The 26,600-nt window shown below is 44.8% G+C and overlaps 1 protein-coding gene across 4 annotated transcripts in view; it reads left to right on the top strand.

The window, feature by feature from the left end:
* Positions 1-26,600, top strand: part of UBE2F (ubiquitin conjugating enzyme E2 F (putative)) — a 54,688-nt gene that overhangs the window by 18,798 nt on the left and 9,290 nt on the right. For all 4 annotated transcript variants that reach the window (XM_047721520.1, XM_047721519.1, XM_047721521.1 and 1 more), the window contains 3 exons: positions 15,577-15,644; positions 22,055-22,125; positions 26,249-26,306. In XM_047721520.1, the coding sequence (XP_047577476.1) occupies positions 15,577-15,644; positions 22,055-22,125; positions 26,249-26,306 (197 nt within the window). The remainder of the gene's footprint in view (positions 1-15,576; positions 15,645-22,054; positions 22,126-26,248; positions 26,307-26,600) is intronic.

The following is a 26,600-nucleotide window of genomic DNA, read 5'->3' on the forward strand; positions in this document are numbered from 1 at the left end:
AACCTATCTCACGGGACACTTATGATGATTAAATAGATAATGGGTGTGAAGCATTTCAGTCCAGGGTCTGGCACAGGGAGGTAAGCAGATTACCAGCTGCCCTCATTAGGACTGGTAAGTCTCCAAGCTCCGGGTTCTCCGGGGCAGTAACCTGTCCCTCCTTGGTCGGACCAGGCAGCAAGATGGAGGACTTGGGTTTTTTCTTGCCGCCGTTCAGCTTTGAATGTTAGCAGAGTGTAGCCTGGCATGGACCACCGGTGTTTATGTTGGGCAGAGGGTGCTATGCTATGGGCAGCCGGTACTGCTGTGGGGTAGGTGGGGAAGGGTAGGTGGGGTAGGTTGTGGAGGAAATGGAGGGTGTTATTTTATTTGGGGGATGAAACGGGAATGAGCCACTGAGAATAATGAATCACTAGCTAATTAGAAAGTGCAAGAGAATACAGAATTTCAGTAGGCGATAATGAACCCACAAATAAGACCTGATGATTATCTCCCTGCAGGTAGGATGGATTATTTTCTGTGGAAGATGTTTTATAACAACAGGAGAAATCCCATTTTCAAAATGTGCTTGAAAACTTAAAAACTCATTTGGTCTGTGTAGTTAGGTTCTACAGACATATCCAGACATGTCCATAAACCCAATCTGGTACCATTTACACTAGGAAGGCACCAGGAGGGAGTTAATATCAGAGCACAGCTGGTAGAGGTGGGGCGTTGCACGAGCCTGACGTCGAGAGATAACCGTAGCTCAGGACTTGAAGCTAGGAAGTGATGAGAATTGTAACCATTCTTTGGCCACCTTCATAAAACATGGTGCATGTGCTGTTTTTAGCAAGGGATATTGAGCACTTTAATATTTCTTGGTAACTCAGGGTCACCATTCCGAACATCATTTACTATTACTGCTGAGTAATGCAGAGTATTTTCAGAAATTATTGTGGTGGTTGAGATTGGTTCTGTGTGTACTAAGTGGTCTTAGACTGTGTGTTTGTAGTAAACGTGTTTACTCCCCTCTGCGTTTCTAGGGCATTTTCAGTGGCTGGTAGAGATTCTGTTGCTCTGTTCCCTGCCCAGGTGTGGGCTCCGTGGTCCTTCCCGGCCACTCAGAAACCTTTTTTGAGTTTGCCGGGCTTGTTAACATCTTACATGGGTTTGTGTCAAGTCCAGCCTCTGAATAAGAGTTTCTCCTTTTGCTTTTGCTTTTTTTACAGAATTACATGGATGTTATGATTACTGAGATTATGACACCATCTTCTATGTTCTTATTGTTCTTGAAAGTGGACCACAGTTGCTGTTGTTTTGATATTCACTGTTCCATCAAATTAAAAAGTAACTTGTGTTTTGGTGTCTGTAACTATTTAGTACTTTAGCATTTATATTTGTAATTTGTAATATTTGTAGAATCGTGTACATCACGGACACAATTATCACACTGAGCTGTGTGCTCAGCCTGCACTTCCAATGCCGTGTGTATGCCCATTGTTTGTGGTGTTAGTGTGTTAGAAAGCTGCTGTGGTTCCTGCCCTTTGTTATTAAGAGAAACATGGCAGAGATCTGCCAACCCTAAAAACTTGCCAACCCTAAAAACTTGTCTTAAAACAGCTTTTTGGAATCCTACTCCTCTTAGAATTGGGAAGAAACTGTAGAGACCTGCCCGACTGATAGAAGTTTTAACCAGGTGTGAAGCGGAGGGTTTGGAAAGTGGCACACTAGCAGCCGCCAGTAGTGGGCACGCTCAGCATTAGGAAGTTCTAGATGTTTGGATGGTCAGAGTGAGAGATCTGTATCAGTAGTTGAAGCTCAAAACTCTTTTTCACATGGCTCCTGGCAAGTTAGTTCCTATTAATACTCGGTAACATTGTTATAGTTTTGTTTTCAGACTGTTTTTGTGCTTAGGAATAAATGTACTCTTCGGAGAAAAGATGGACATGTATTTTGGTGGTAGAGGAAAAGAAAAGAACTGAATTTAAGAGGGGAAAAAGTCTCCACATCACTTCACAAAGTAAGAAAAAATACTAGTAAGTGAAACGAATTGAGAAAAAGCAAACACTTAGAGACTTGCTGAGATACTCCTGGGAGTCTTGGTGAAGTTGGAAGGACCCTGTGAAAACCTGTTGCTTAGCTAACTTGGCGGGGGGTGGGGGGGGTCCCCTCAGCCTGCCCCACTGTGACTTGGAGCTTTTAGGCAGAGAGGAACAGGGACTTAAATAACAATATTTTTAATTTTAGTTTTTACTTTTTAAGTAGATTTTTACTGAGGTATAAGATAATAAACAATAAAATGTACTAATTTGGACTGTGTCTTAATTTGAAAAAGTGTGTACACCTATGTAACCACAACCCTAGTAAAGATATTTCCAACATTTCCAAAATTCCCTTCTGCCTCTGCAGGCAATTCCTTACCCCTGGCTACCCACCCAAAATTCCTTTCTGATTTGTTAGCATAAATGACTTTTGTCAGTTCTTGAATTTCATATGAATGGAATCTTATATATGTACTCTTTTCTCTGACCTCTCTCATATAAGTTGTTTTAAAATTCATATGTGTTGTATCAGTGGCTTCTTTTTATTTTATGAGTATGCCATAATTGCTCATTTTCCAATTCGTGGACATTTGAATTCTTTCCAGCTTTTTGCTATTAGGAATATAACTGCTATTAGCATTTTCATACCATCCTTTTTATACTCCTATATTCACTCGTTCATTCATTTTCTCTTTAATTCCACTTACAAGTGAAATTTCTGAGTCACAGGAAGATCTATGTTTAGCTTTTTAAGAACTTTCTGAAGGGGTTGTACTATACATTGACCAGCAATGTATGAGAAATTCCAGTTGTTCTACATATTTCTCAGTATTTGGATATGAATAGTATTTCGATGTGGTTTTAATTTGCATTTCTCCAATGCTGGGATTTTGACTGAGATGGTGTTGACTTTATAGATCAGTTCTGTGGGAAATGGCATCTTCACAGTGAGTCTTGCCATGCATTAGCACGTGAATGTCTCTACTTACTTAGAGTTTCCTTACTGTCTCTTAGCAGTGTTTTTGTACTTTCCAGTGTATAGGTCTTACAAATATAACACCAAGTATTTCTTGTTCTTTTTAAGCTGTTGTAAATGGTATTTTTTAAATTTCCATTTTACTTGTTACTAATTATATAAAAGTACAATTGATTGTTTAATATATTGATTACATGTCCTGTCATCTTGCTAGTAGTTTCTTTTTTTTTTTTTAAGATTTTATTTATTTATTTGACAGAGCGAGATCACAAGCGGGCAGAGAGGAAGGCAGAGAAAGAAGAAGCAGGCTCCCTGCTGAGCAGAGAGCCCGATGCGGGGCTCAGTCCCAGGACCCCGGGACCATGACCTGAGCCGAAAGCAGAGGCTTTTAACCCACTGAGCCACCCAGGTGCCCCTAAGTTCTGGTAGCTTCTTAACATATTCTTGGGATTTTTATATCTGTGATCCTTGCATCTGGGGGTGCCTGGGTGGCTTAGTCATTAGGTGTCTGCCTTTGGCTCGGGTTCTGGGATCAAGCCCCACATTAGGCTCCCTGCTTAGCGGGAGGCCTGCTTCTCTCCCACCCCCCCTGCTTGTTTTCCTTTTGTCGCTGTCTCTCTGCCAAATAAATAAAATCTTAAAAAAAAAAAAAAAAAGATCATTGCATCTGTAATAAAGACGTTTTTACTTCTTTCTTACCAGTATGTATGCCTTTAATTTCTTTTTCTTACTGCACTGGCTGTGACCTCCAGTATGGTGTTGAATAGGTGAGAGCACGTCTTTGCCTTGTTCCTAATCCTGGGGGAGAAGCGCTTATTACTAACTGAACATGATGTTATCTCTGGGTTTTTTTTTAAAATATGTCCTTTTCAGGTTGAAGAGTTACCTTTTTTATCTCATTTGCTGAGAGTTTGTATCATTTGTGTTCAGTTCTTTCTAATACTTTTTTCTGCACCAATTGATATGATCATATGATTTTTTTCTCCTTTATTTTATATGGTAAAATACATTTAAGTTATGAATGGTAAACCAACCTTATATTCCTGCCATAAGCCCCAGTTGGCCGTGATACATTATCCATTTTCTTTCTATTGCTGGATTAAATTTGTTAATATTTTGATATAGAATTTTATATCCATATTAATGAGGAATGTTGGTTTGTATTTTTCTTGTGATTATTTTGTCTGGTTTTGGCATCAGCAATGCTAGCTTGGTAGAATAAATGAAGTGTTTCCTCTTGTTTGCTGAGAGTTTGTTTAGGATTGGTATTATTTCTTCCTTAAATATCTGGTAGAATTCACCAGTTAAATAGTCTGGACCTAGAGTTTTCTTTCTGGAAAGTTTTTACTTTAAAATAGATACAGGGTTATTCATCTGTGTTTAAGTCAGCTTTGGTAATTTTTTTCTTCCAAGGAATTTGTCTGTTTCACCTAAATTGTAGAATTTATTGATATAGAAGTTGTCCAGAATATTCTCTTACTCCACTACTGTATATAAGATCTGTACTGATGTCCCCTTTTTCATTCCTGATATTGGTAATTTGGATCTTCTTTTTCTTGATCATGTTAGCTCGAGGTTTAGCCAGTTGATCTTTGCAAAGAATTCACTTTTGTTTTTCTCAGTTATTTGTGCATATCATTGATTTCTGTTCTTTATTATTTCATCCCTTATATTTTGGGTTTAATTTGCTTTTTTTTTTTCTACACCCACCCTTTTTTTTTAAAGATTTTGTTTATTAGAGACCACACAGGCATATGTGCGAGTAGGGGAGGGGCAGAAGGGGAAAGAATCTCAAACAGACTCTGTGCTGAGCACAGAGCCTGATGCAGGACTCGATCTCACCACCCTGAGATATGACCTGTGCTGAAATCAAGAGTCTGTCGCTTAACTTACTGAGCCACCCAGGCGCCCCCTTTTTTACTTTCTTAAGGTGGAAACATAGATCATTGATTTAAAAAAACTTTTCAACGCAATATTGGTTGAGGTGTAAGTTACATTTTTAATGCATAATGCTTTTGAGTTTCACCTGTGTTGTAGCATTAATCAGTATTTTGTATCTCTCTCTCTCTCTCTCTCTTTTTTTTTTTTTTTTTTGATGAACTGTATTCTATCCTATATGTATATACCAGTTTATCAGTTCACCGGTTGATAAACCTTTGTGTTGTTTCCACTTTGGAACCACTGTGTGTAAAGCTGCTATAAAAACCTTTGTGTGCAGGTCTTTGCCATTATGTCTTTGTTTCCCCGGGCAATGGAATTACTGGGTCAGGTGATAAGAGCAAGTTTAACTTCATAAGACACTGCTATCTAGTTTTCCAGAGTATAAGTACTGTTTTGCAGTCCTGCTAGCAGTGAATGAGAATTCCATTTACCTCGCGTTCTTGCCAACAACTGGTATTGTCATTCTTTTCAATTTTAGCCATTTTGGTGGATATATATCTCATTATGACCTTTATTTGCATTTCTCTAGTGACTAACAGTGCTGAACATCTTTTCCTGTGCTTGTTTGCTATTTGTGTATCTTCTTTGTTCAAGTGTCTGTTCAGATATTTTTCCCATTTAAATTAGGTTGCTTCTCCTGTTGTTACTGAATTGTAAGGTTTATGCAACTGGATATAACTTCTTTATTAAATAACATTCTTTTTAATAATGTTACGTATATAAAAATTCTGATTAGGGAATTCTGTAGCTGCATTGTAGATCTTGTGTATTTGTGTGTTCACCTAAATTGGTTTCTAAATGTGTTAGGTTATTTGTGTTTTTTTAATTTGAACATTTAATTTATAAAAACTCCCTAATTGGTACATGACAAAGTGTAGCATACATTAAGTCATAAAATTCTAATTGATTTATCTATTACCCCTATTAATTTGATTAATGCCCCTTTTTAGCTTTGTTTCAGAGTTTTGGACTTACAGAAACTTTCTAAATGTGAAATATAGTAAGATTCTAATTTCTGAACAAAGAAATAATGTTGATAAGCCTGAAATATGGGTTTCTTTTCACCCTTGAACATTTGGAACAACATTTAAATAATCGTGGAGATTTTAAAAGCTATTGAGTTGGAGCAGAATACTGAAGCAGGCCCTTTGCCTTGACCTACACTGCAGTCATTCATGGTTAGCACATCAAGTTTCAGACCCAGAAGGCATACTCTCCCTGGTTCTTTCTAGGTTGACTTTTAATTTTAAGATGTAGATAACCATCATGAAGGGATAATTTTGAAGAGAAACAGACTTTTTTCTGGTGAGGTCTTTTATTTCAGTTAAACCCTAGAAATATAGGTGGCAGTTCTTCTCTTTTTGTATGTAATAGAAGTGCAACGTGAGCTTTTAAGACTGTCTGTTACCTGCCTTTGCATTGGCTAACCTTTGTTGGGAAAACATCCACTGCTCTTTTCTTGGCTCATTCCAGACGCTACAGGTAAGCTTCTTGACACCATCCCACGTGTCTGATGCACACTGTTCTTGCGCCAATTTCTTCCCCTCACTTCTCATGTAACTCCAAGGCACATTCTTCCTTGGGACACTCAAGTTTCCTCCAGTGACAGAAAGATGAAATGTCTGACTTAATCTTTTTAAAGCTGTTCATTACCATGCCTAATGTATATTCTTACTGTCACCAGTAAACACCCGTGTAATGTGTATAAAGCTGTTTAAATGCTGAGCTTTCTGGCATATTGTAAAAATTGCCAGCACTCTTGATTTCTTGTCCCATCTGTTAGTCCCTTTTAAGTATCATGGGCTTTTTTTTTTTTTTTTTTAATCTTTTTCAGAAATCGTGTAGCAGAGATCTGATTGACAGTTCATGGGCTGGGGTGTTTTCTGCATTTTGACAAATGCAGTGTGTAACCACCAGGACAGTCTAGGTACAGGATGTTTCTGTCAGCTCAGAAAGGTTCCCTGGCCCCTAGCAGCCATCGTCCCCATCATTGTGCCTTTTCCAGAATGCCGTATAAATGGTGTGAAAGTATGTAGCTTTTGTATCTGGCTTCTTTCACTTAGCACAGGGCTCTCGAGATTCCGCCGTGTGTTGCCGTGTGTCGTCATTCCCATTGGCCATCACTGAATTTGAAGGTGGAGGAAGAAGAGCCTCTTGAAGCTGAAAACTGAAGGAAACAGAATTTCCCTGGAGCTCCCTGAAAGGAACGCAGCCTTGCCCACTCCCTGATTTTAGCCGCATGCCACCTATTTAGGACTTGTGACCAACAAAAGTTAGTAAATTCGTGTTGTTTAAGCCACCGAGTTTGTGGTGAAGTAATTCACCTACAGCAACCATATAAGCAAATACAGAGCACTGTGCTTTCTGTGCCCTAAGAGCTCTAAGAAATAAGACCTCCTCCTATTTTTTTAAAGTAGTTTTTTAGCTTTAGATATTACAGTTTGGTCTGTGATCCATTTTTAGTTCGTTTTCCGTATGGTGCTGGACAAGGGTCTTGTTTCTCCCCTTCTGTTGCTCTCTCCCTGAATGAAGGACATGCTTCCTTCTCTTTCCAGGAGAGTGTATGAAGAGTTAGTATCGGTTCTGTACTCATCATCGGTAGAATTCACCAGGGAGGCCCCCTAGCTCTGGAATGTTGTCTTTTATTTTTGTGGTAACATTTTAAGCATGAATACAGTTTCTTTAGTAGGTGGAGAGCTATTTTGGTTATTCATTCTCAAGTGAGCTTTGGTAATTTATGTCTTTCATGTCTTCCACATTTTCACATTTGTTGATGTAAGGTTGTTCTTAATATCTTGCCCTATAAAATTCTGTGGAGTCTGTGTGATAATCACACTTTAATTCCTATTGAAAATGTTTTCTTTTTTCTTGATCAGGTTAGCTAGAGGATTATTGGTTTTAGTCTCTGCAGAGAACCAGCTTTTGGTTGCTCTGATTTTCCCCTAACGTATTTTTTTTTTTCCTGCTCATATCTTTATTACCTTCCTTCGGCTTGTTTTCAGTTTAATTCTTTTTTTTTCCGGTTCTGAAGGTGGAAGCTTGGACAGATAACAAGATATTTCCATTTTCCCACCCCAGCCTTCATTTTCTAGTTTTCATGTCTCCTTTACGTATCTTGTAACCCAGCTTTAGACAGTCTGCTTTCTTTCTGTGTTTACCAACATACTGACTCCCAGTGACGTTCACTCCTTGTGGGAGGTCTGAGTTTCCGCCTGTTAACTTTCCTTCTGCCTGAAGAACACCCTTGGATTCGTCTGTAGCACAGCCTGCTGGTGACGGTTTCAGCATCACTTTCCTGCTGCCTTCTGAGTTAGTGCTGATTCTTTGTTCAACATTATGTGATGTGCCTTTTATTCTCTGGTTGCTTTTAAGAGTCTCTTTACCACATTTTTAGCAGTTTGACTGTTATGTGCTTTGATGTGATTGTTGACCTCACCTGGGCTTGTTGAGCTTGCTGGATCTGTGAGTTTGGTTTTCATGAAACTTAGAAATAATTTGATCAACATTTCTTTAAATATTTTTTCTGAAACCCCTTCTTGGGACTCTGGCATATATATTACCTCTGCATGGAAACTATACCTTCATTGGGTCACAAATTTTTAGCTTTGCTCACTTTTTTCTCTGCTTCATGGTGGGTAATTCTTATTTCTGCAGGGTCTGATTTACTATGGACCACATCCAGTGAAATTTTCATTTCAGATACTATTTTTTTTACCTGTTGATGTTTTATTTGCTTCTTTTTCATTGTTACTGTTTCTTTCCTTGTGTTATGCCCATGGTTTTCTCTAAATCTCAGCCTCTTTTCATGACAGCTGACTCAGTGTCTATCTGCAGCTCCTTGCTGGTTCCTAACCCCATGTCACCACCAAGCACCTGCCCACCTCCCTGGCTGGCTTCAGGCTGCACATCTGCCATAGCTGGCTCATGCCAGTCCTGTCTGCGACTCTGCTCCCAGTCCGCCTTCTAATGGATACTGTCTCTTTGTCTTCCCCTCCTCTGCCCTGCTCATCCTCAATCCCATTGAGACAGGCTGATTAGCAATGGCTGTGCCCCTCCTAGCCATGGGGCTGCAGCCAGTTACTTACTGCACATGCCCCACTTTCTTCTTTGAAGCAGTGTTGTTGTGCCCGTCCCACTGCACTGTGGTGACTGGGTCAGTGACTGTGTGGTCCATGCTCCCTGTGTCTGTGTGCTTAATATTGTAATGGTTGTCATCATGATTTCAGGTTGTACCTAACAGTGTATCCCCCAGGTTTCCCCTGAGTAATCCAAGCCACAGCAGCTTCTTCCCCTCTGCAGTGAGCCAGCTTCATGTGCATTGTGTCACACAGGTCAGCTCCACAGTTTCTTTGTGTATTTTTTCTTTTTAAGATTTTATTTTTATTGCGATGCCAGGGGGGCTCAGTCCCTTAAGCACCTGCCTTAGCTCAGGCCTCTGGGGTTGAGTCCCACGTCAGGCTCCCTGCTCAGCAAGGAGACTGTTTCTCCCTCTGTCTGCTGCTCCCCCTGACTGTGCTCTGTCTCTGTCTCTGTCTCTGTCTCTGTCTCTCTGACAAATACCTAACAAATCTTAAAAAAAAAAAAAAAAAGATATTATTTTTAATTATTTGAAAGAGAGAGAGTGCATGAGCAGGGGGAGGGGGATCAGCAGAGGGAAAGGGAGAGGCAGACTTCCCCACTGAACAGGGAGCCCAGTGTGGTGCTTGATCAGCCAGGACCCCGTCATGACCCGAACCAAAGGGAGACTCTTTTTTTTTTTTTTTAAAAGATTTTATTTGTTTATTTGATAGAGATCACAAGTAGGTGAAGAAGCAGGGAGAGAGAGTGAGAGGGAAGCAGACTCCCTGCTGAGCAGAGAGCCCTACTCGGGACTCGATCCCAGGACCCTGGAATCATGACCTGAGCCGAAGGCAGTGGCATAACCCGCTGAGCCACCCAGGTGCCCGCCAAAGGCAGACTCTTAACTAACTGAGCCCCCCCCCCCCCCGCCACCCTGGCGCCCCTTGTCTTTGTGCATTTTCATGTTGGGGTCTGCGCATTAGACTCCATCCCAAAGGTGAGCCAAAACTTGCCCAGGGCCAGTTTTTATGTGTCCCTCAAGCTGAGAATGACTTTTACATTTTTAAAGAGCTATGAAAAAACAAACAAGAGAAGATGCGTGACAGAGACTTATGGCCCGAATCCTAAGTGCTTGCTGTCTGCCTCTTTACAGAACAAGTCTGCTGGCCCCAGCCTGTAAGCTCATCTTGGCAGGGACGGTGCTGTGCTCTTCCTTTTAGGTTTAAAATGTGCATACAGTATAATTTACAGTGTGCTGTAAATACTGACATTTATAGATAAAAGTATTATATTGCTCTTTAAAATGTTTCCAGTAGAATCTAAATGGATACACCCACTATCGTGCATTTTTGGAGAAACATGAGCAAGCTCTACTGCAGTGATTGGAAAGTGGTCGATGCTGCCTTTTCTCCTGGCACTCTTTGTTTTATTCCACATGTCCTACAGAATTTTATCTCAGTGTAAACATTTTTCTACTAAGTATTTTGTCACCCTGTCCTGCTATTCTATAAAAATACAGATATTTATTTATACATACACATGTATATGTATATTTAAAAATTATTTTGAAAGTTTCTTTAAGACTCTTAGGCCTTAAGCATTTTCTTTTGAATGGTTTTTAGTCATTGTTTGCACCAGTCCTGGCTCCTGGTCTTCCTCTAATGGTGCCAGCTGCTCCTCCTGGCTCCTCTCCTCACCCTTCCAGGTGGGGGCCCTTCAGACTCTGTCCTGTCCTTGGACCTCCATAGTCCACTCATGAAATCTGAGTGCTTCTGTCTACTGACCAGCTCCCAAACGACCTCAATCAGCCCCAACCTCCCACATACTCCAGAATGATGTTTCTGCTGCCGATGGACACCTCCGCTTGAGTGTTGACATGAAACCTCAGATTCACATGTCTGACGTGGAACTTGGTGCAGGGTGCCCCTCATAGCCTTTTTATCTTCTGGTGGCAACCCTGCCCTTGGCATTGCAAGGTCAGAGAGCTCAGCTCTTCTGTGGCTCCTTGTTCCTCACCCCTCACCTAATCTGTCAGCAAACAGATTAGGTGTGTCTACCATCAGAGTATTCCCATTTCACTGCTTCCACCCTGGTCCTAACAGCTTATTGTCTCACCAGGGTCACGGTAGCAAATAGCCTCACAGGGCCTCCAGCCTGTCCCTCCTCTGCTCAGACCTCTCCCATGGCTCCCTGTCTCCCTCTGCATAAAAGCCAGCACTCTCACAGTGGCCTCTTGAGCCTCAGCTCCCCGCCCACCCGCAACCCCCCCGCCTGGAATGTTCTTCACCCCAGTGGCCTTCTTTCTTTAGGCCTTTGCGCTCTCTGACCGCCCTATTTAAAATCACAGCTCCTACTCCCTTAGCTCTTTCGCCTTCTATTATATGATTTCCTTATTTATTTTGTCTCTTCCACTAGAATGTAAGCTTTGTAAGGGCATGTCACCAGTGTCTGGCACATCATAAGCACTCATCAAATAATTGTTGAATGAATAATGACTTTAAATAATATGTTGCAAGCTTTGATGGTTATTAAACATAAAATAGCATTTCATGTATCTGGGAATGATGGAGTTATTAGCATGTTTCTCTGGTTTAGTTGATGTATTTGTGAATGAATGACTTTATGCTAGAAAAAAGGGTTCAGTATCGGTTTTCTTTGTTTTGTTTCTAGTAGATGTAGACACTGAGGACTGCTTGTTCAGACAGGCCTGGAAGGTGTTTTGTTATAGCTATGACATTCCGTCCTTGGAATTCAAAGTTAGAGGCCAAAAATATCATAAAAGATATTTTGTTGATCTTTTTGCTGATTACTGAGGAGGGTCCTTACATTTTGTTGAAAGCAGAGAATTGGAACCCACCTGACTTGGAGAAGGCTTTCCAAGCACAGTCGTCAGAGTCCCGTAGCATCACAGTTTCTGAGGCATTTACCAAAACCACTTTCCCAAGACCTGTCAACTGACCATTAGACCTGTCTTCACTTAGAAACATCTGTCATTTTACCTGAAATTCTCAGCAATAGTTGAGAATTTTGTGATACTGATTTTGTCATACCTTTATCAATATAAGAATGTATGCTTTATATTTTCTCAAAAGCTTGAAACTGCAGATTAGCTCATTCAGTTTATCAGAATTATCTCCAGTGCATAAATGGGCAGAACCAGTTCTAATCGTCAGCCCAGTCATCAGTCAGACTCACTCGCAGAAGAAGTCTTACCTTTACCTTTACTTTACTTAGTCTTACTAAGATGTACCATCAGCCACCTCTTTTCTGAGTTTAAATCCTAGCAGTTAGGTGAGGCATGGAGCCAGTCACCGGGGTGGAAGAAGATGCTGTGCCTGTGGCTTGTTGGCTCCCTGTTTGCTTGCTTCTCGTGAGGATAATGTGTTCTTTGATAGTAGTCTAGGGATTGAAGGTGCCAAGTGAAATTCTAATCATCCCTGCCATCAAACTCTACCATGTGTCTGAATTTAAGGCATTCCAGTATGAACTGGGATATTTTATTTATAACGCCCTATTTTGCCCTTAACAGTACTGGGTGTAGGATAAGTACAGCCCTGCCATGTGCCTCCATTCAAAGGGCTTTCCTGTGACCTTTGTCCTCTGGGACGTTTGGACCTTGAGGGCAGTACGTCCTGGTAAGAGAAGAGCTGAGACATTAGCCTTCTGCTCTAAGTGGGAGCAGCTGTGAGAAGGGAAAGGGAAGGGGAGGCCTGCAGGACTTCTGCCCTCTTGAGACTATCAGGCAGCGTCATTTTAGGAGAGAATGCACTTGGACGCTGACCATCTAGAAGTGGACTATCCTGAGACTTTACCCACCTATGCCTTGGATAGTCTTCTCCCAGGAATACCCCTCGCCTGGCTCAGAGATAGTGTATATGATTTTTGGAAGGCAGGAGGGAGTGGGTTGGGCTCCAGGATACAAGAGGAGGGAAAGAGGATTCCTGTCATTGTAACCCTGGGTGGCAGGGATAGGCCAGCCCAGTGAGAGCTGGATGCCAGGACTTTCCTACTGCATTTCATTGTTGTACCTGAAGGTCCAGTTATCTGAGAAGAAGGACATTTTCAGCCGCAGCAGCCATGGATAGTCCTGGCCGTAGTGGGCCGGTCCCAGACTTGGATGTGGTCCACACTGGGTTGCGGATGCTTTCAATGACCCCTCTGCCCGCTGGCTCCAGAGCCATGTAGCCCATTCTCAGCCTCCGCCCTGCAAAGTGCCAGCTTGGGAGCCAGACCCGGAAGGTGGATCTGCAGGAACTCTTCCCTGGGGCCTTTTGTCGAGAAAAATCACAGGAAACAAGAGATGCTCTTGAGTCTCCTCTCAGTCTGGTCTGTTCCTCAGCATAAGTGAGAGTATGGCATTTCTAGGCAAATTCATAACCAGAGTGGATTGGGAAAGCTACATACCTTAGAAGAGGAAAAACGAAGTACTGACTCAGGAGTTGATAATCTTTCCTGAAAGCGTAGTTCATGAAATAGAACAAAAATTAGAACTAACTGTCTGCTCTCGATTTTCAGTGCATTCGGAGATTATATAATTCTAATAATTACTAATCAAGAGCTTGACTAGGACAGAGGAATATGGTAAAACCAAAACCCCATCAGACCAAATAATACTTTCTTTGAAACTGGTAGATAGAGTTGAAACTATATAATCGTGGCACGGAAAGCCAGCTAGAGAAAAACCACAGTGGTATGGCAGGATGGGAGTGGCTGGGGCACAGCCTTGGGGAGCAAAAGAGAGGAGAGCAGATGGAGCTCTGCACCTGAAGCTGGGGTTCTGGTGTCATTTACAGAGCCCAGCGCTAGGCCACTCTGCAGTGACCGCTGTGCAACACGGAACCTCTGGTGAACAAGGGTGTCCTCTGATTATTTTATATCTGAGATGCCACTTGTTAGGAAAGTTCTTGTATCTGGAGGTAAAAATTTTCCCCAGAGTCTTTTCCAAAGACTTGGTAGTGTCAGTCACGAATCCAGGTACACTTGGAAACACTAGAAGTAGATGCATCAGGTCAGTGGGGAGGGTAGAACAATAAATGCTGTGTGATAGATTAGGCAGGCAAAGAGAAAAAACACACCACCTTGTTCTACATGAGTGGATGAGCTGATGGAACATGTGAAACCACAGGATCACTAAAAGAAAACAGAGATCAAGTGTTTCTGTGATCTTGGTTGGGAAAGATCTTTTTTAAGGGTAATACCAAAGACAGAAACCACAGAAAGAATAGCTTCTCAAAAGTGAAAACTAGTTGAACCACAAAACCAAAAGACAAGCAGCAGACTAAGAAACATTAAAACAAATATAAAAGGCAAAGGTTAATCTTCTTCAGAGCTTTTTTATATTGTAATTGAAACATGGGTACCTCAGTAATACAAGGCTACTTATGGAACATCAGTCATTCCATTCTTATGAAAAAAGGACTCAATATGAAATAAATTTCAGCCTCGCCACATTTCTTCAGATGAATGTAAAATGAAACAGTCTTTCTCTTCTGTCATACTGGCAAAGAATGAAAATGTTGGGGTCCAGGTAATGTTAGTTTTACCTGCTGGACAACATAAATATTGACGCATTCCCAAAAAACTTTTTAGTGATGATTTATTGGGAAACTAACAACTTCCTATTAAATGTTCGTTTTACATAAATAGCTGAGGGAAGCAATGAAATGTACTATTGCTGATTTGTTCACAGTGATAAATATTTGGGGGGAAGTTGAACTTTCATTTTAAAGATGGTATGAATTTTATCAAGTTGTGGAGCTCAGAGTAATTTGCCCCAGTGGGGCAGCGGGGAGGGGGCAGTTTTTTCAGGCTCGAGCACCTTCGTGGTGGAGCGCCCTCTTCTAGCAGCCACCCCAGCAGCATTTACAATGCACGCGCAGGCCCGGCTCACCCCGGGGTGGACCCTACAGGAGACTGGGAGGTGGCTGACACCATTGTGGGAGTTGAGACTGTATCCTGGGGTCTGACCCAGTGCTGCACTGATTCCAGACATCCCCCTGCATGCCCATTAGCCCCCTTCCAGAGGGTGTGCTCTGTTCAGAAACCTGCAGCCAGCCCTCAGCCAGCCAGCCCGGAAGTGTCGCCAGTGCACTCTCTCTCAGGCAGGGATTCTGTCCATATGCCTCGCTGCTTGTCCCCCAGCCCTGGGGTAACCTTGGAACTGACATTCTCATAGGGCGACCAGCAGCAAACAGACGACCCTGCAGCTCATACAGGATGGTTACCTGTCATGACGTGAGCCCATGGGTTCTGGAATGTAGAGTTGGGTGGACCGAGGTGAGAACAGGGTTCCTTGGATGGGTCCTGGGAGACTGAGGAAGAGGAACCAGTCCCCGGGGGAGGGGGGTGCCTGTGCCTCCTCTGAGGGGGCACAGCTAGTGGGTGACAGAGATCAGGGCACTGATTGGGGCTCGTCTTTAGAGCAGGGGCAGGATTTGGTGAAGTAACAAGGAACCCCGCAGTCCTGTTGTTTAACTCTTAATTCTCTGTATTTGCCATATCCTAACACGGTGTTTGCTTTTTGTTTCCTTTTTTTTAATTTAAAGGATTTTTTGTTTTGTTTTGTGTTTTCGATAGATGAGGGTTACTACCAGGGTGGAAAATTTCAGTTTGAAACTGAAGTTCCTGATGCATACAACATGGTGGTGAGTAGCCTGCGTCTGAGCTGTCCTTCCCCCTTGGCGTGGTCTGGTGGTCCTCAGGGGCCCCACCCCACTCCACCCCCAGCATTGGGTCCCTGACCCCCCACCCTCCCCTTCCCCAGTCCCAGAGCTGAGTACAAAACAGCTGATATTTCTGTGACTAATGTTGCTCATCAGCAGCATTCAGAGCCCTAGGAGAGAGATTCGTTTTTCGATTAGCACTTGTGAGTGCTGTGTCAGGCGGGGCACACCGGGGCCACAGCGCAGCCGAGACTGTCCTGAGACTGGCACCTTCACTGTGAGCTGCCTGTGTGGTTCACACCAGTCTTACTTGTTAAATTCTGGCACTGAAAAAGCATTTTATTTAAAACTGGAGTTTTGTTTATGGTATAATACCAAAATTCCCAGGGTGTAGGAAACATGTATTTTAGAATTTTGGAAAAGAGAAATGACTCATAGTTTTAAACCATAAGTAGTTTATGCCCAGAGCTATATTTTTTTTAAAGATTTTATTATTTATTTGACTGACAGAGATCACAAGTAGGCAGAGAAGCAGGCAGAGAGGGAGGAAGGGAAGCAGGTTCCCTGCTGAGCAGAGAGCCCGATGCAGAACTTGATCCCAGAACCCTGGGATCATGACCTGAGCCAAAGGCAGAGGCTTAACCCACTGAGCCACCCATGCGCCCCCAGAGCTATATGTTAATCTCTCAAAGACCCCACCTAGGTAATAATTACACCAAGTATTGTCACATTCTGTCCTTGCTCTTAAGGAACTTAACAATTAGGAAGGTGAGAAAAAGTGTAGAAAGTGACCATAAAATGATAAAAGCCATAAGTAGCAGATAACAGAGCTGGAGCAGAGCCAGGAAACACATGCATGGGAATTCTGAGAAGGAAAGGAGAGGATCACTTTGGCAAAGTTGTCTGGCCAGTTGAGTTTTTCAGGCAAAATAGGACTGGAGTTGTCCTGACTTGGGTTGACCTTTAACCCAGGGGAGGGTGGTCTGTGTGATGTCAAAATCTCTGGAGCCGTGTTAGGTACAGAAGTGAGAACGAGCAGCTGTGTGTGGTGGATTGACGAGGTCAACTTGAAGGAAGAATCGGGTTTGGGGAGAAGTGAGGACAAACGAGAATCTCAGTTTTGAGGATTTGGGGGCATTTTCACTTTGGCAGTGAGAAACCAGTGACAGTTCTGAACAGCTCCACAGTTGTGTGTGTGTGTGTGTGTGTGTGTGTATAGGTATATGTATATGTAAACATCCCCCTAATGTTTCCTAGACCTCTCCAGGTGTATCAAATAGGGAAAAAAAATTTGATGGTGAAATTATGTCTCTTGTTAATTTGAGCCTGTGGGTACGGGGGACCCCATGTGCCCTGTTAGTTTGCCAGCAGTGATTGTCCTACTACCTCACATGTGGGATTTAGGCCTCCTACCCCAGGCCCTGGCCCTACCACCGAGGTACAGTTCAGTGGCTGGCACACTTTTTTATTTGAAGCCAAACCTTTATCTAAGGAATTGGTCTTTACTAAGCTACTACATTAAAAGTTCTTTCTGAATGTAGTTTACGAGGATGGGAAAGAGTTGGCAATGCAAGAAGAAAAAAATTAATTTTTAATCAAAGACAGGAAAATGTGCATCTCAGGGTCTTTGTCCATCCATCTCCCTGCTGACTTCCTCTGTTTTCCTCATCACACACTGAGGAGTCTGGCTTGACAGGACACTGGACTCCCCCCAGGTGAGATGCAGTTGGAGAAGTTTGGTTGAAGTACAGATGTTTAGAATTCCAGAGGCTAGTGATGTTTTCTGGAAATAGCCAGGCATATGGCACCTAAATCTGGACCTTTTAGTTGTCTGGACATTTGTCATTTCTAAGGACTCCTTGTCGGGGGAATGCTAAAGGGTGGTATGTGACACTGTCTTTTCTTCAGAGAGGCACTGAGTGTTTGAGGAGGAGGATGGCGTGGGGAGGGGCTTAGCATGAGCTGGCGGACTTTTCAGACAAGGCCTGCCAGTCTAAGGATCACTGTTTCAGGAATATCAGGTTTCATTTAGTAGCTGAGCTTCTCAGTCCCAGTGTCATAAGAGAGCAGAGCATGAGAAGACACAAGAGAACCGATTTTTGTTGAGCTTTTATGTACCAGGTGCCCCCATTCACTTCCCCTGTGGGGCCCAGAGAGGTAGAGTTAAGGATATACCTCGTTAGCTTTGCCAGAATAAAAGGCTCCATTGCTAAAGCAGATTCTTGTCCAAGGCTGCCCAGCCACAGGATGTGTGCCCTTCCCACAAACCCAGTGGCCACTCGGTGTGAGAAAATGTTTGTCATCTTGTCCTGTCCCTATGTGGCCTCTTCAAGAAACAGAGATGTAGGATACGGAATACACAGGATAGAAAACCACTGAGCCTCAAGGACATGTCTCTTACATTAATTGGTGACTTATGATGGTTTTACATAATATTTAGTTTCTTTCTCCTTTGAGAAATTTCTGAATAATGGACTGGTTTGATATCATCAGGAATGAAACCCATGTTCTCTAGCCAAGGGCCCTGAGAGGCCAGCCCCTCAGGGTGGACCCAGACCCTGCCCTGCTTCCAGCAGGGCCTCTTCTGCTGTACACTCCCTCGGCCCCTGCATGTCCTCTCTGCCTCCATGTCCAGGCTCAGGCTACAGCCTTACCAACAGGCCGGCGACTGTCACTAGCTCAGGGCAGGGAGTGGGGGTGACACCATCCCCAGGAGACCCTGTGATGCAGTGCCCAACTGAGACAAGTATTTGGGATTACTTGTTTTGTAGTTAATCTTTGCTTATATCACTCCGTAGTGTCTCTGCCCACTAGAATGGGAGTGGCTTACGCTGTATCTCCAGGGCTCTGCGAGAGCACACGGTTCACATTTATCCAGCGGTTGGTGCTCTCTGCCCCTACAGACATACTGTGTGGAAGACGAAAGCAGCATCTGAGGATACACGGGTTACAGGCATTTGGGGCAGAGTTTGTGAGAGTAAATGTCAGGCACCTGTGTTTTATTTGGATGAGGACACAGCCAGTTTAAAAACCTGTGACACTTACAGCTTCTTCAGTTGAAGTCACTTATTAAGATTGTCATTCTGAAAAACTTCTAGTCAGTTAAACAGGTCATTATTTCAGAGTAAACTTTTAAAAGAAAGAAAATTCTATTTGGTTTCCCTACCCCCTAAATTCCCGCACACCCCAGCAGCTAAGTTCATAGTTTCCTTTGGTTCTTTGTCCTTTTGTCCCTGAACTTTATCTCACAGTCTCAAGCCCTCCTTGTGATCTCTCTATATTGGCTGAAAGTATTTAGTGACATGAAATAAGCTTTTAAAATGTGCAAGGTTCTTTGTCAGACACTAGCTTTTTAAGAAGCCTGGTCTCCTGGGAGACAGCACAGATGGTCATGAGCCAGTGTGGTGTCACAGTCCCCACCCACGTCCTACGGTGCCCCCGTGGCATGTCAATCATGGTTGGATCGTGGTCATTCTCGGAGACTATGCACTGAAGCAGGAAAAGGGGACACGACTTTTCATTCTTTGCCTCCAGTTTCCTCTAGAAGGGACACATGCTAAGTCCCACACACTTTTTTTTTTTTTTTTTTTTTGAGATTCTATTTGTTTATGAGAGAAAGAGAATGAGAGAGAGCAGGGGGAGGAGCAGAGGGAGAAGGGACAAGCAGACTCCATACTGAGTGTGGAGCCTGATGTGGGGCTTTGATCTCAGGACCCCGAGGTCACGACCTGAGCCGAAACCAAGAGTCTGACGCTCAGCCTACTGAGCCACCCAGGTGCCCCCCCATACGCATATTTGATAACATAACCAAATCAAGAGACATGGCCATGACCAGCCCCAGAGAGGGTAAGGGGGATCCAGAGATAGTGAAAGTGAACTAAACTTCCATTCTCCTCTTGTAGGTAATGTGTACTTTGTAGGAAATTAAGAAACCGTGGCCACAGGTGTTTCCTTACAAGATTTCTCAGCTAGAGTTTTATTTTTTTGTTAACACATAATGTGTTATTTGCTTCAGGGGTACAGGTCTGTGAGTCATCAGCCTTACACAATTCACAGCGCTCACCGTGGCACATGCTAAACCTAGTTTGCTTAGTTGTACTGTAAAGATTTTTCTGTTTTTCCCTTGTTTTTTATTGCTTTTATTCTGTAAAACTTCGGGGGTTTTTTGTGGGGAGAGAATTGTTTTGTTTTGCTTCACCACTGTATTAAAATCTGCTTTTTTTTTTTTTTTTTTTCACGAGTTTTTCCATGCCAGAGCCCAGGGTAACTCAGCTGCATTCTCTTCAGTGCTCTTATGGTTCTGTACCAGGTGTGTTCACTGGATCTAGAGTACAGCTCTTCAGTGGGGTTCTAGATATGTTTTTGCAGATGGCTAGCTGGTCTTGCCCTGAAGAATCCCTTTTCCCCGCTGGTCTGCAGTGCAGTGGCTGTCACATATTAAGCTCTCAGCCTGTGATGGGGCAGGTGGCAATGCCAAGTAGGAGGTGGAACTGGGTATTTCCTATTTGTCTGGCTTTAGGGATGGGGTCCGGTCTAGAAGATCTGTTGGGAAAGTGTGTGTCAGAATGTGGGTCCACAGTTCTGATCTGATCTCTTGTCTGGGGACCGCAGTTAGGAGGACCGCTGGCAGGGGAGGTGTCTGTGCTAACATTTAACTATGGACGATGTGAAGGGACAAGGAGCGGAGGGGCAAATACAGCCAGACACTTGGAGATTTAGTGAACAACACTAGGCAGGGTAACAGATATGTCATGGACTCTCTAGAAGGGAGGGAGATAGAGCCTGTAGGTTCCCTCCAATGCCAAGTTGGTGATTCAGTCTATCCAGTATGGAAACTGTATTATCACTTAGATTCATACAGCCCTACAATGCCGGCCTTCCCTCAGCCTGAAGGCCTTTCTGGAAGTGGCACGACGACTAGCATACTTTCTGTCAAATGCTCTCACATTTACTTGCAGGAAACCAAGTTAGAGCATATTAAATTGATTAAACTCACTCTGAATCTAAATCCTAACCTTGGACACCTACATTTACATACTTGGATTAATTATCTGGGGGAGTTTCTTGACGTCATGCTGTTTTAAAGTCAGTAGGAAAACTTACAGGAGTGCCGGAAAAGTATGTCTGTTTTGTACAAATAAGATGATGGAACAATTCAAGTACTAGAAGAAGTACCGAGAGTATTTGGGTGGTCAGTAACAAAGGCAAAAATCTGATTACAAAGACTTTACAAAAGAGTAGCATCCCAAATGCAAATTAATACCAAATGATAAACATGGAAAGCATGCCCCCCCCTCCGTGACAAAGGGCTGACACATAAATGTCTACAAGATGACGTGTCTGTGAGACTCGACCAGACGACACTTTGTGCTCTGACCAGCAGTCCCTCTACCTGGGCTTCCTCCCGGGCAGACCTTTCCTACAGACGTGAACAGAGATGAGCACAGTGATTTAGCACAGTCCGTGGTAGAGGTGGGAGGCAGCCTAAATGTCCAGTAATAGGAACTGGCTTGTGAAATGCTAGAACTAGTACCATGGAGGGCGAGAAAGCCCAATGCCATCTGAAATGGTGACAGAAAGGAATGTGAAAAGATAGAGAGCCCATGTCCCCCCTTCTGTAAAGAAAAATGAACGTGCACACACGCATCTCTGTGCGGCGCCTAGAAAAGAGGCTCACAGGTGTATACCGGGTGTTAGATTATTTCTGGGTGGCATTATCATACATAACAAAAGGAAAGACAGAGAGAGATCTTGCCTTTTGTTTTCATTATCTTTTTGTCTTACATGAGTATGGATTGCTTGTATCATAGAGTCACTTTAAAAGAACACCTTTATTCAAATATGCCTGGTCATCAGTGATGTCAATGTGCCTCATTCCCACGTGCTTGCTTTCGTTCTCTCTCCCTCCTATAAGCATAGAGCAGACTTAGACTTGGAGGTAGGATAATGTACATGGCAGTCGCATCTTCAGAAACACATGCGCAGGGACCCAGCTACCACCATGAGGAGCAGTAACTTCAGCCACAGCTCAGCAGCATAGTGCACAACATCGCATCTGCGGGCTCTCAGTGGGGATAGGGCCTGGAGTGCACCGCGGGCTCCTCTGCAGCCCTGGCAGAGAGGGTCAGAGGAGACCGAGGCCCCGCCACCAGCACCACGCACCTTCCAGCCCTGGGACTTGTAGAAGGGTCATGTTAGGGGTATGGGCAGAGTAGCACATGTGGTTGCAGTGTGAGAACACTAGTGCACTGGGGGGCAGGAGGCTAGAATTGAGTGCTGGTTGGGACCAGTCTAGCTGAGTGCCAAGTAAGCCGTGGAATGAGGGGCTAGATGGGTCTGTGGCAGCAGGCATGATTTGGAGAGCCTGTTATCTCTTTCTCTCTGTGTTGCAGCCTCCCAAAGTGAAATGCCTGACCAGGATCTGGCACCCCAACATCACAGAGACAGGCGAAATATGTCTAAGGTGGGTTTCTCTTCTTTCCCATCTTCTGTGTTTGTGAGCACTAGTGTGTGAGCATTGGGCTTTCTAACACATAGTCTCACTGAGAGGAAATTTTGAGGCTGGGCCCCGATTAGGGTTTCCCAAACCGTCCTCAGGTTTTGGGCTGCACTCCAGTGACTGGAAGATCTCCCATTCCCACCCTACCCCCCAGCCTGCCGCCACCTCCAGACCCACATCCTCCTGGGCCCTCCGGTGGCCAAGACCCCTGCTGGTGCTCCCCCTAGGGCTCCTTATCCTTTTCCCCTCCTGTTGTAATGAGACACTGCAATTTCCCCACATGGCTGATTTTAGCTAAGAAGGAAAAGTAGGATTTATAAAATCCGGGGATAGGGGATGTAGATGGCAAGTTTAAGACCTGGGTGTTTGTATTTAAGATGGCCTCTCCTTACCGAAATTGTCTTGAAGTGCGTAAAGCAGGAAAGCTCTCCCAGAGCTTCATGTCGGTTGTGGCCTCTGTGTTCCCCCCACCCCCACTGCAGTGGCAGATGATCAGGGATCTGCGACTCCTGCTTCTCGAGGCTGCTGGTCACTAATGTAGGGAACTGGGAAGGTGTGTGGTTTGTCATTCTTAAGTAAACTTAGCCCTTGGGCTTTATTTTCCTGTGTCTCGTCACTTTATCTAGTAAGACGGCAGTGGGGCTGTGAGGCTGTGGTGCCAGATGGCCTGGGCTGGAACCGGTGCCTCTGCCAGCAGCAGCCGCGCCAGCAGCGGGGGACTTGGGCAGGTTATATAACCTTCAGCCCCACGCAGAGTCGACATTCGCATTAGCGCCTTGTTCTACTTTCCTCCCGTGACGAAGTCGGTGCCCTGTCATGTCCATCCCCACCCCAGGAACACCAGCCCTACCTGCGATGGGGGGCTACACACTGCCCGTAGTGCCGGCAAAGCTGGACCCCTCTTTTTCCTCCTCTTTCTCCTCCCCCTCCTCTTTTTTCTTTTTTTAAGGGTTATGTATTTATTTGAGAGAGAACACGCAAGCTGGGAGAGGAGCAGAGGGAGAGCAACAAGCAACCTACCTGCCAGCGTCAAGCCCCACGTGGGGCTTGATCCCAGGACTGAGATCACGACCGGATCCAAAATCAAGAGTCAGATGCTAAACAGACTGTACCACCCAGGCGCCCCCCCTTCTCCTTCTTAAAAGCAGTTAGCACCCGGCTCCCCATGCAGCTTGTGTGCAGTGCCCCTGTTCTCCTGTCTGCCTCTTTTTCCATAGACAGTTACAAATGCACGTTCAAGAGGCCACCTTTTCCCCTTCTGTCCCTGAAGTATCACACTTACAAAATCTGACTCCTCCAGCTTCAGGCCATAGATGGCATCCTCTCCAGCCTCCTCCCGCGAGGCCATCGCTGGTGCTTGCTCTCCCGAGAGCCCACTACACACCACCTCCCTGTCACACCCTGCCTTCCACCAGAGTTAATACCAGAGCAGGAATTTCTCTTGTCACTTTTGCTCTCTCTGAGAAATCAGGTTGTTAGGGAAGTAGGAGGAGAACTCAGTGGGCAGTAGCCAGCAGCAAAGGCCAGAAACCTTAAAGGAAGATCACTGATAGATTTAGCCACATTAAAATTCAAAACACAAAACACAAAAGACCAGCTGGGTTACATCCTTCATGTGTAAAGGTCTTTGCCAATTAGGATAAAAAAGACAGACACAGCCACTGGGAAAAGCAAGCACCCGCTACAAGTAGCGACTCACAGGAGAGTTTTGGGTGGGTGGTAAGCACCTGAGGGGTGTTCGGTCTCAGCAATAGCCAGAGAGAGGCTTGTGGAAACAAGACGCCGCTCACCACTCCTCACATTGCCCTGGCAAAAGCAAATACCCGGACCAGGGGAGTGGGGAGCTGTGAGAGAAGAGAAAGGGGAAGAATGGGCTCTCTCTCATCACAGGAGATATACCTCTGTTGGTCCTTCAGCTTTAAGGTCTACATTTAACTTGTATTTACCCTTGGATTTGTCAGCTACACTTGTAGGGGTTTATTTGTGGGAAAGAATGTGTCAGATTAAAATGCAAAGACCTTGTCATTATTTATGGAAAAACTAGACAGTGTCCAGCAGGGGCTTAACGTAACACTGACTCGTGGCATCTCCTGAACAAAGAGAAAGACGAGCCTGGGCCAGCCCCTCCTGGTCCACAGTGACGCCCAGTGGCATCTACCTGGATTTCTCACTTAGCGGCTCTGACCAGTGCCTAGCGCTCTGTGGAGACTTGTCTAGTACACGGGCCAATTAGCTCTCTTTGTGAGGCTTGCCCTGCCACCAGGGGCCCTTGCCTGCTTTGGGCTCCGGGACAGATGTGTCTATGGGATTCGAGGGCCCTGAGCCAGGACCCTGGTGGTTGCACTTGAGACTTTTTCTCCTGGGCTCCGTGCTTCCAGGGTAGCCCCTGAGGCACTGTCTGATCCCCTGCCTGGTGCCCTCTCTGAGGGCCTGTTACCTGAGCTCCCGCAGGATTCCTGCCTGCTGAGGCTGGGCTGGAACTTGCACAGTGATGGTGTGTTCCCTCCACAGTGTCACTCTGCCCAGACCTGTGGCCTGTAGACTTGAGCACAGCCTGCCTGATTACGGGCATCTTATCTGCCCCTTACCTGCTATCGCCCTGGGTAGGCACAGCTGGCTTCCAGGTTCAGAGCCCTCCTGCTCTGGCTATGCTGTTGACAGAGGTCAGAGGATACTGCCTGCTCAGCCAGTGAAGCTGTCCCCCCCCACCCCACCATCAGCTAATGGTGGTCACGCCCAGACACAGTGGGGGCAGTTGGTATTCTTTGCTTTGTGGGGCTTGCCGGCTGCTGGGGAGACAAGCATTGAACGAGTGAGCCAGTAGATGGCTAAGGATTGTGACAAGGTATGTCAAAAGGACAAAGACAATCAGAACTGATTCCTGTCCCTGCCTCAGTGAGGAGACCTCTCACTGGGTCATATGGACCGCTAGACCTGGCACGTGGCTCCTGAACAGTTACTCAGAAGCTACAGAGCTTTCGTGGCAACAAGGCCTGCCCCTTGGCAGGGGGGGATGTCTGTAAGTAAGTGATAGTGGTCAACTTAAGATTTTATTTATTCTAACTGAACTTCACTGGCAATCAAGATTATAGCACAGTTATATTTTCTCCTGATTTTAGCTGACTTATGTGAACTTGAACGCACTCTGGTCCAGAATGTCTCTAAGGCACAGAGGGCCTGATACTGCCGTGTGAGCTTAGGAACGGTTCCACACACATTAAAGCAGCAGCAAGATACAGCTCGACAGTGCCAAACTAATTTTTTCCCAGAAGGAAACTGGGCAGTAAATTGTAGTTTTTCAAAATGTGGAATAATCATTTCTGTGAGAGTACATAATGTGCACATACAGCTGATGGAACAGTGATGGAAATGACCCTCGGGTCCAGCTTAGGAAACAGGACCTCACAGTACCTCCAAAACTCATGTGCACCTTCCCTGAACACGGTCCTCCCACCCACTGGGGAAGAACAACCAGAATTTTTTGCTAATCTACCTTTATCCTTCATTTTTCCCTTTTGAACTTTTTTAAAAAAACAAAAACAGAGCATTAGAACATGTGCTAGGAGCTGTCATTCTTGTTCACCCGCAGCTCTAGGGAAGCTGCCTGAGTTTGAAGGACTGTCCCCCAGGCCTCTGCCCTTGCTGCTTTGTGCCTTGTTTGCTTTCCTCCATTAGAGAGATGGCAGCACCACCCTCATGGGTCGTTGAGGCATTAGGTGAGGTTAGGATCGTGCTGAAACACATAAGAAGCTCTAAGCATCAGTTGTCATTTTCTGAATATCAAGTTGACAAGTGCTCTTTTACATTATTTTAAGCATCCTTACTTCCAGCTTAAAACTTCATGTGCATGCAGGATTAAAGACCTGGGTGTATGAGCAATAAACATGGCACAAGAGATTAGACTTGGGGGTAGAGGTGGCCTTGTACAGGGAGATGGGCACCGGAAGAGAGGTGGGGCCCTGGGAAAGCAGATGTCCTGAAGAGGAGACGCGGGCCCACGGCTTGGCAGCAGCGGCTTGACACACCTGCAGTCGTGCGACTGGAGGCTGACTGACCTGCTGACTGCTGTGATTTCTGTCTGTTTCAGTTTACTGAGAGAACATTCGATTGACGGCACTGGCTGGGCTCCCACAAGGACATTAAAGGTAGAGTGCAGTGCGCTTGAGCACAGCCCGGCCTGGAGGCCTCTCCCTCCAGGAACCAGTCTCATCCCTGTCCCATCCACCCAGATGGCCGGGCACACCCTGCTCCCACCTGCCCACCTGGGGCTGGTTGGCCGAGCCCTTGCCTTGGTCAGTTCTCTGCCCCCAGTTCGTCTCGGGACATTGGGGGGTTCAAGTTACCATCTCTCCCCTCTGCCCTTTACTGTGTGTGTTTCTGTTCTTCCCTTCTCTGTTCCCCAGTCTTGTGTGGTGCCTCACTCTCAGAGGAGACGAGAG

The sequence above is a fragment of the Lutra lutra genome, chromosome 3 (assembly GCF_902655055.1).
Source record: "Lutra lutra chromosome 3, mLutLut1.2, whole genome shotgun sequence".
NCBI lineage: Eukaryota > Metazoa > Chordata > Mammalia > Carnivora > Mustelidae > Lutra > Lutra lutra.